This window comes from Cyanistes caeruleus, chromosome 5 (assembly GCF_971803275.1).
Source record: "Cyanistes caeruleus chromosome 5, bCyaCae1.hap1.1, whole genome shotgun sequence".
Taxonomy (NCBI): domain Eukaryota; kingdom Metazoa; phylum Chordata; class Aves; order Passeriformes; family Paridae; genus Cyanistes; species Cyanistes caeruleus.
The window spans coordinates 3,396,752-3,406,767 of record NC_141705.1 but is presented as its reverse complement, the minus strand read 5'-3'; the positions used below and the strand labels follow the sequence as shown (position 1 = coordinate 3,406,767).

The window sequence follows — 10,016 nt, the reverse complement described above, 5'->3', positions numbered from 1 at the left end:
ACGCACAGAGAGGGAAGGGAGGCTTCACAAGGGGCAGCAGATGCCAAAGCAGACACATCCCTCACTCTGCACATGGAGCTCTGGCCAGCAGCCAGCCAGATGGAGAAATGGAATGCAGGGAGATAAGGCAGTGGCTAAACGCCCATGGTCTTCACCCTGAAAACTTTTATTTTTGGAAACTGTTTAGATATCTTTAAACTATGCTGATGGCTACATTGTGTTCACTTGACTTTAAAGAAGAACATGATTTATTTCTCAGAGGAAGTAAAAAAAAAAATCAGTTTCTCATTCCTGATGGCAATTTCCACATGATCCAGACAAAACCTTGGGAGTCACTAACATCTGGACTTAGTGACACACATCTGCACAGTCCAGGGGCTGCTTGGATGGGGACAAGTGCTCCTGCTGCACTGGAGGACATTCAATTAAAGCATAAGACAACAAAAGAATATCCTGAGTTGGGAGGGACCCACAAGAATCCTCAAATCCCACTCCTGGTCCTGCACAGGGCATCCCAAGAATCCCACCCTGTGCTGAAAGCGTTGCCCAAACACCCTGTGAGCTCTGGCAGCCTTGGGCCAGTGACCACACTGACCACAGTGCTGTCAGCTCTGCCCTAACCAGACCTTTTTGGTCAGGATTGTATTGCTGGCAGAGGAAATCTCTGGTTTGGGAAGATTCTTCCATACAAACAGCATTTGTGTAATGTGTTTCTGACCTATTTTCAACCTGTTTTCTTCCTACTCCAAATTTTATAGGGAGATAAAAAAATCCTATTTTTGTAATGTTGAATAAAAGAAGTGGAAGTGAAGTGTCCAGGAAGTACCACAGCACCCGGTCTTTTTATTACAACATTTATTTTAGTATAGAAGGCACTTACAATACAGAAAGAAAAAAGAAACAAAACGAACATGATAGGCACCAAAAGTGAAATTAGAATTAAAATGACAGAGAAACAGTTTAACCAGACCAAAAGGAGCACCCTTCCCTGTTAACAATACAGCACATGGAAATGAAGCTATTGGTGACTAACGCTTTTAACAATTAGGACTTTTTATTTATTTATTTATTTATTTTAATAGAAAAGATAAAAGGCTGTTCTACTGTGAACTGAAATAAAACAGAAGCCCTCTCCACACACCTGCAGGAGGATTTGGGAGGTGGTGGTGGTCAGGCAGGGCTCCCTCAGGTCGGGCACTGCAGCAGGTCCTGGTACATCTCGATGAGCCGAGCAGCCTCCCTCTGCCCAGAGAGCACAGCACCGTGGGTCGTGGAGTAATACTTCCTGTGAGTGGCCTCCCCTGAAAACATCACCTGCATGGGCTGCAGGGCACAGCAGAAGGGGCACAGATCAGCACAACTTACTGGGAAGCAGGTGGGAGGCTAAAAGGAAACAAAATTTCTGTGCCCTCCCACACCGGATGGTTTGGGCTGGAAGGGACCTGAAAGATCATCCAGTTCTACCTCCTACCATGGGCAGGGACACCTTCCACCAGCCCAGGTTGCTCCAAGCCCCATCCAGCCTGGCCTGGAACACTTCCAGGGATCCAGGGGCATCCATCTGATTTGGAGTACTGTTCCTCAAAACCCCCAGGAGATGTACCACAAGATGCCAGTTCCAAAAACCTTAACCAAACCTGCACAAGGCACAGAGCATCTGCCCTGTACCATCTCCTCCCTTTGCTCCCCTAAATTAAACTTTGGTCTTTCAGGCATTAAGGGAATTTTTCTTCTGGACAGCAACTTCAGAAGAATACCAGTCATGTCTCAGAACCCAGAGGGTGAGACACAGCATTGTATCTCTTACACCAATAGTGAGGGGCTTGCAAGAACTGCAACTCGGATTTGAGGCAGGAATTTCTCAGAGGATTTCCCTGGGAGCTACACAGAAAGATTCCTAAAACTCCTGCTGGGTTTTCTTAAGTAGATTTCTGCACTGAATAAAATTATTTCTGCTGGGGCCAGGCTCTGGTGGAGGAAATGGACTGGGAAGCTGCTGGAAGTCTGCATTTTCATCAGCCTTTGGATTTGGACACAATAACCCTGAGTGATGGGGTGAGTTTGGCTTAATGTGTTCCTGAGCCGTGTAACCACCTCCATGTGTGCTCCAGCACTCCCTGCTAAATTCAGAAAGCAAAGGCAGTGTCTGGGGAGAAAATTCATCATCTCCTGCCAAGGACTGGGCCTCCCTCAGCCTGCACTGCCAGCACAGAAAGATTTCATAATATTCACGCCTGACACATTCAGACCTAGAAATCAGCAGGGTCATAAAAAATAATAATAATCTTTAAAACAGATTAGCACGTGCCTTCCTGAGGAATTCTGAACTGGACAATAGGGCTGAGGGTCATCAAATGCAGATATCACAGTTCCACATGTCACACATGTGCAGCTCTTGATAAACTCAGGGAGAGATAAGGGAATCCCTGAGATGTTGGCATTCCACACGCCAAAGAGGTAAAATCCTACACACATCATTTGTCCACAGAGGCACCATTTGTACAAAAAACAAAAAAGGGAAAACACACTACTGGAGGCCAAAGCAGGGATTTTCTCTTTCAGCCTCCCTCCCCAAAAACCTGCTGCCCAGCGTCCTGTCAGTTTTATTGCCACAGACCCCATACTCACAGGAGTTTTGGAGCTCTCGGCGTAAGGCAGTGGTTTCGCGAGTTTCTCTACGTCGGCCCCACTAGACCCAACCTGGGTGTAGGAGTAGGATCCACGGAAGTGGGGATTGCTGCCCCAGGAGGACCGCAGGATCCGGCGAGGTTTCGGAATGTTTGGATTCCCTGGATGGAAAGCGGAAGGCAAAAAGTCAGATTTTATCCAAGAGGGAAGAGGGCAGAGCCTGAGCAAGGTGTGGGTGTGATGGGGATTCTCTCTGATTTATTCAACATCTGTCCTAGCAGAGCCCCCAAATCAGATCTCTCTTCCATTAGAGAAGTTTTACCTATTTATATAACAGAAATTACCTCCCTTTTCATCTCAGCTCTTCCATTTTCCAGGAATGTGTTGGGAGTCTCCACCCCTAGAGGTGTCCAAGGAATGACTGGACCAGGCACTAAGTGCCTTGGCCTGCTTGACAAGGTGGGGAATTGGTCACAGGCTGGATTCCATGAACTTGGAGGCCTTTTCCTACTTAAATGATTCTCTGATTTATTTTGGAAAGGATCACTAAAATGTTTAAGTTCTAAAAGACTGGGGAGCTTCAGGACACATTCTGGTTGGAAATACAAAGAATCTTCTGGTCACATTTGCAGTGGGGAGCCTGGTGGTGACCAACATGATTGATCTCACCAAAATTTATGTATTTAATTGAGTGCCCAGTCTAAATTGGATGTTTAGGCAGCCTTGTGAGAGAGATGTGCCTCCAAAGAGGAAAGGCAAATCTTCATTATGTGGGGGTATTGAAAAACCTGTCAGAAAGTTCTCAAAGCCTGTTATTAACTCGTTCCAACAGCTTCCCTATACAAAAGTTGTCTCCAAAATCAAGCTACAATCCAGGAGACTCTGTTTATTTAACGCACAAGGCATGGAAAGAAGACTTTTGAGGCTGGATTTCCACTGCTAAGAGGGTATAGGACCTAGAGATGAAGAATGCACCCACGACATGGTCATCATCAGCCACTGTCCCCATCCCAAAGACCTTGGAAAACATGAGATCCAGGACTGCAGACCACCAGCTGGTGGCACAAGAGCCTCAGCTACAAGAGTCACACTTTGGAGATCCTCCTGCTAGGCTGGTTTTGGATCATCTCAGTGTCTCTGCTTTTGTTGGAGTCCCATGATTGTATCTGGCATGGCAGGAGAGGAACAGGAGGAAGGACATGGAGAATTCCAATGAAGAGGAATTCCCTCTGCAGGAGCCAAGATCCACCCTTAAGGCAACATCATGTATCCAAGCAAGGTTCAGCTACTTGGGTTGAGTTGAAATCTTCCACAGCAAGGGGAACTGGAACTGGATGATCATGAAGGTCCCTTCCAACCCAAACCATTCTAGGATTCTTCATGGAAAGGGTTGTCCCGCCCTGGCAGAGCTGCCCAGGGCAGTGTTGGGAGTTCCCATCCCTGGAGGGATTTAAAAGCCATGAGGATGTGGCATCCTAGGGACATGGGGCAGTGGTGGCCTTGGCAGTGCTGGGGGAACAGTTGGGATCAATGATCTTAAAGGGCTTTTCCAACTTAAGCAATTCTGTGATTCCAAAAGTTCAAAAAGTAGGAGTTTTGAGATGTTCACATCCTATCCCTGCTTCAGACCCTGACTCTGTGACAGCTCAAGATGTTCAGTCTGCCATGAGACAACCCAAATTCCCCCACTTTCTTCATCCCAGCTTAGAGGGACACACCCAAATGTAAACATTGGTCAGGCAATGCATTATTTAGTCCTTATAAACTATTATTCAGCAGTACCATCAGCTCCTTAAAATCAAGAGCGGGTCCTGGTTCAGCTTCTGTTTTTAGGAGTATCCTGCCAGCCAGAGCTCTGGAATAAGGGGCTGGAACAGAGACTCCTGGATGGCCTGCCCAGAGTACTCTGAGAACACTTTAAAACCAGACCCCAGATCAAAATACGGCACAGACTAGCAAATAAATACATCCCACAAATAAAACACATCCTACAAAGCAATGTTGTTTCAGGAGCAACAGCTTTACATAACAAAGGCCTCTAAAATATGTTCCTGCAAGACTCTTCAAAGCAGGAATGCCTGGAAGTGGAAAGCCCAAGGGAGTCTGAGAACTGGGAGCTCTCAGATGTGTCAAGGAAATAAGTTATCATGTTTTATTTTTGAGGGCTGTGGGAAAGCCCAGGAGAACACACCATGGAAGCTGTCAGAGAACACTCCCCAGGCAGGGCTGAGGCAGCCACCCACCCCAGAGCACTGGACAAAAACAGCACACCAGGGGTTTTCAAATAAAAGGAGTCTCTGCAGTGGCCTGGTGATGCCTCTTCCATAGCTGGTACACATTTCCATATCCACATCCATTCCCATGAGCTCCTTCCAGGCTCTCCAGCACATCAGGCCACATCAGCAAGAGCCAAGTGTCCACTGTGCAGCTACTGTGCCCCTGCACTCTGAATTTCTGCACTTTTTAATGCAAGCAGCTGTTTCCAAGAGGAAAACCAGGAGACCCAGAGGGGAAATTTGGTTGAAGGTCAGAGAGGAGCATGTAGTGAAAGCTCTGATTCTGAGCTGTTGTTTGAAGACAGAAACTACAAAGACTGAGAGCCACAGTCCTTCAAGGAACATACTTCACTGGACTTTCTCATTCTGCTTTTAAACAGGGTAAATGTGCCTTTGTCCACAGATAAAAGTAACAACACAGATGTAGAAACTTCTCAGTTTCCAACATCCAAAGAGAGATTAAATGGCTAAAAAAAGGATGTTGGCCTTCAATAAAACAGGAGGGCACATATCTTCATGCTGCAGATTTCCACTTGTGAAGCTATGGACGACAACTCCCTGTGCCTCACACAATCCCATTTTTCTTCAGCTCCTGGGAGGTGTGGATACAGAGCTTTATTGGTTATGGGGCTGATTGAATTACCCTAAAGTCAAGTCACCAATCTAAATTAAAGCACTCAGATTTATTTGCCTACCTGAAAGCAGGGATCTAAGATTCCACCAAGGGAGATCTGTGGTACTGCCCCCACACCAGAGTGGCTACCCCAGACACCCAGATGGGACTGGGAGATGTGATGCAGAACCTAAAACAGATCTGTTCCCCTCCAGAGAAATAGCTGGAGGCCAGGGAGGAAAACTCAGGGCATCTCCAGCTGCAGCCTGACAGGCTCCAGTGATCCCTTCAGCAGGGAGCCTCTGGCTTCTCATTCTGGGAGCTTATCCAACAAAGAAGGCAGAGCAAGGCTCCTAATTGCTCTGAGGTATTCCATTTAATCAGATTTGGAGGACACTGCTTTTCACCATCCAGTTGTGAAAAGCAGTAATTGCTGATGGCTCTTAGGTTAGAACAATCCTCAGAGCTTTTCACAGCAAAGCCACATAATCCCCAACACCGACCTGAGAGGGAAATTCAAGGTCAATTCTCAGAGAGATTCTCAGTGTGAGCCTAAAAGAATGGATTTAACTTAAAACTGGTATAACATACTCTGAAGCCAAAGGAAAGGCCACAGGAGCAACAGACTGAGAAAACACAGTGAGAGACGGGAACCTACCTGGTAATGAATGAATTCTTTCTCAGAAGAATAAGAGCATGGAGCATTTCATACCCAGAACATGAAAGCCACAAAAGGCAAAGTGAACATTAAAAGGCTGGAAGTATCTGTTTCATTACTGAATGTAAGGCTCCCTCTATACTCACTAGAGAAAAGATGCTTCAGAAGATGTCACAGAGCACCAAGTGAGGTGTGGAAGTTCTGAGCTGCCTTATGGAAGATCCAGGCTTTCCATGGAGGTCAGGATCCTGGCAGTATAAATTACCAGGTTTTCTACCTTGGTTAGCTGACCTGTGTGAACTCGAGTGGTGGGAGAGGCTTTCAAAGCTGGGCTGAGTGGTGCTAATTGGAGCAGAGGAGTGAAGCCATGCTCAAAGGTGGCTCTAGGTGTACCACAGGCTGCTGGCCTAATCCCCACTCACACTCCCCCTGGAACAGATCAGCAGAGAAGGGAGGTGCACGGAGAGCTGAGCACACTCCTGTTATTTCAGCCAGCCTGGCACCTGGCCCAGATCAGCCCTGAGGTATTGCTCCTTCTGGGACCTCCAGGGAAAAGGGGAGCAAGGGAAACAGGATAAACCCAGCTCCCTTAGCCAGGGAATCCTGCAAGAGCTGTGAAAAGGTTTTCTACTAACAGGGGGTTTGGGGGCAGGAAGTGGAACAGGTCATGTTGGGTACTGGGTGCTCCAAGACTCTTCCTCTCACAGTTTTGAGCAGCTGCGAGGCCACTTCTCAGCTGATGCCCAAAAAGCTCATTGCAGGGCAAGGCCCTGGTAAATCCAGTCTGGAATTCTCCAGGGAGAGATAACCTGGGATTAGCTCTGTGAAGAGCATGATGGACAGTGACCAGGTGCAGCATCAGCTGGAACTGCAATTGCAGCACAGACCCACGGCCCAGAGCCAACACATTTCCATCCTGGGAGGAGAGGAACATCCAACACATGCAAACAGTAACTGTGAAGAAGCCCAAGAAGGAAGAGGGAGAGCAAACCCCCATGTGCCAAACTACAACAGACCTAAAGAGCCAAATTCCCACTGATGAATTGAAGTGGGTTTTGGATTTTTTTTATTTTTTTTTTTAAATAGGCCTTAAGAAAGAAAAGCTGCAACAAACAAGGTTGTTTGTCCATTCAGCACTGCGACAACTTGGCCTGTGAGAGAAGAGCCTCCTGCTAAGCCTGTGTAGAGCAGCAGTTCCCTGCTGGTCAGGGGAAAGATGGCACACAGGGACTGATGTGACACGGGACATGGGGACACCCAACACCCCTGCACACCAACAGCTCAGGAGGCACAGCTGAAACAAGGATGCAGGCTTGGGCACTGAATCAGAGCTTTTGAATCCAGAGTCTCTACCCTACAGCTCCTGTAGAGAGTGGCAAAACCTCTTTTGGCTGTTCAGTTATGCAGGAAGTCCTCAGATTCCAGGGATAAATGTTCTTCACCCAGAGGTGCTGGAACAGGCTCTCCAAGGAATGGTCACAGCACCAAGCCTGTCTGAGCTCAAGAGGCATTTGGACAATGTTCTGAGGCACAAGGGGATTGTTGGAGCGTCCTGTGCAGGGCCAACAGCTGGACATGATGATCCTGATGGGTCCTTTCCAACTCAGGACATCCTGTGATTCTGTGACTTTGGATCTCCAAGTTGTTGGTAGCAAATGGTCAGTAAGGACAGGGGAAAGCTGCACTTGTGAAGGCAAATTTCTCCAGTTAGCTGGAGCTCCATGGACAAGAGGTAAGGTTGGAAACCCACTGGATGCTGAGACTGGGCTAACACCAGCTAGCAGGAAGATATGTATCATTTAATCACAGGAGCCATCTCTAAAACAGCATAAACCACATCTAATCTTGGAAGATGCTGCTCTTATAACTGCTTGTAATTCTGTATAAATTCAAAACCCTTATTTCAAAACTGCTATTAAAGCCACCACTATTTCAGTGTTACTACCTTACACCTGCACTTGCATAGTGTCTCCCATCAGAGGATGTCAAAGACTCTCAGATACAAAAATCCCTTTTCTTGGTAAGGTGTGTGACCTCTAGAGAAGTGACTGTGGACAAACTAAAGCCCAGAATCAAATCCAAGAATCATTGCTTTAAGTGATTTCATCTGGATTTTCTCAGTGTAATACACCTAAGATTTGCCTCGGTCCAACTGCTGCCCTTAAAGTGATGTGTGATCACAGAACATGAAATCTGGGAAGTCCAGGAAGGTTCCAGTAATGAACCCAGAAAATGGGAACTCTCAATATCAATCAATTTTTTGAAATTTAGGCCATTGAGATTTCCATAGAGTTGATATTAAATGGAAGTCAAGGGTGTGATTCAACCACACCTCAGCTGATCTAAACAGGTTCAGCTTCTGACAGGGCTGTGATGCTCTCCACAGCTGAGATCAGCCCTCAGAGCCTGACAGCTTCAGCTGCTGTAGAGTTATTTGTGATTCAATAAAGCAGAGGATGTGGAATCCTCCAGCACTTCTGCCCACCACTTCCTGAGCTGGTTTATCAGCCCCTCTGTATAAATAGCTCCCAGGCACACCCAAGCAGGAGCTATGCTGGAAGCACAGGCACGTTCAAAGTGACACAAAATGCCAAAGAACTAAAAATGACTTTAAAGCATTTCCTTCCTCGTGGTTATTCGATCCCCCAGCCCCACGCTCCCTCTCCCACCAGAGCACGGCTGACCTGTAAATTTACGTAGCATTTCGGTGCAGGTTTCTGCCACAGTTTCATCATCACACTTCTCCATAATCAAAGCCTCTTCTCCACAGATCCAGCCACTGAGGACGTGGCCGTACCTCTCGGGAGGATACAGCACATCGAAGCTGCAGATCTTCTTGTACCACAGCTCCTCGGGATAAGTCAAGCTCTCGCTCTCCGCCTCGTCTTCCCAGACAAACTGGATGCTGTTGCATTCAGAGCTCCAGAAAGGCTCTTCAAACTCCAAGAAGATCTTGTCAGTGGTATTGATTCCCAGTTTCTCAATAGCCATCACCTTGTCCTCAGGCAGGCGGGGATGGAACAGGCTCTCGTGGCGCTTCTTCAAGACTCCCAGGGACACAGTCACAATGACGTGGTCAGCTGGGATGAACTCACAGTCCTCGCACTCTACGAAGACATTGGAGCCCTTGTTCTCCTCGGGGAGGTCACTGTTGTGGTCAGCCACCCTCTCAATCTCCTTGCTGACCGACTGGTTCCAGTGGATGCACTTGACCGGCTTGCGGAGCTGAATGACAGACTTGGGAATGGAGCGGGCCAGAATCTCCACGATTTTAATAAAACCACAAGGAATGACGTGATGGGCCCCGGGGATTTCGGTCCATTCCCCAAATTCACTCAGCGAGACTTCATCCATGCTGTGGGAGCTGCTCTCGCAGCTCTCTACCTAAGGAAAAGCAACACAAAAGCAACATTGCCACAGAGCAACTCCTTTAGCCACAGCACAGCTCTGCAAGGGCACAGAGGAGCTGCGTGAGATGAGAATGCTGAATTCCATTCTGAAACCAGATTAGTTTTGCTAGTAAAGAAGTGCTTGGCCATAGGATCTGACAAAAATCAATCCTTAGCCTTTCTTGCAACCAGAGAAACCATTTTGTCATGGTGAAGAGTTTGAGTTGTATCATCCAGAGTTCAGAGACCAGAGGGCTGGAGCCCTTCTGATCTGGAGACAAGCTGAGAGCTGGGGCTGTTCAGCCTGGAGAAGAGAAAGCTCTGGGAAGACATCCTGCCACCTTTCAGTATCTAAAGGGGCTATAAAAGAGCTGGAGAGGAACTTTGGACAAGGCCGTGGAGTGACAGGGGAAAGAATTATGGCTTTAAACTGAGGGTCAAATTAAATTAGA

At 47.3% G+C, this 10,016-nt stretch overlaps 1 protein-coding gene across 4 annotated transcripts in view; it reads right to left on the bottom strand.

The window, feature by feature from the left end:
* Positions 1-840: 840 nt before the first annotated feature.
* The window catches only part of SMOX (spermine oxidase), a 68,146-nt gene continuing 58,970 nt past the window's right edge, over positions 841-10,016 (bottom strand). For all 4 annotated transcript variants that reach the window (XM_086888011.1, XM_086888010.1, XM_023926609.2 and 1 more), the window contains 3 exons: positions 8,860-9,559; positions 2,629-2,789; positions 841-1,323 (listed from right to left, as the gene is read on the bottom strand). In XM_086888011.1, the coding sequence (XP_086744137.1) occupies positions 1,186-1,323; positions 2,629-2,789; positions 8,860-9,559 (999 nt within the window). In that variant the 3' untranslated portion in view covers positions 841-1,185. The remainder of the gene's footprint in view (positions 1,324-2,628; positions 2,790-8,859; positions 9,560-10,016) is intronic.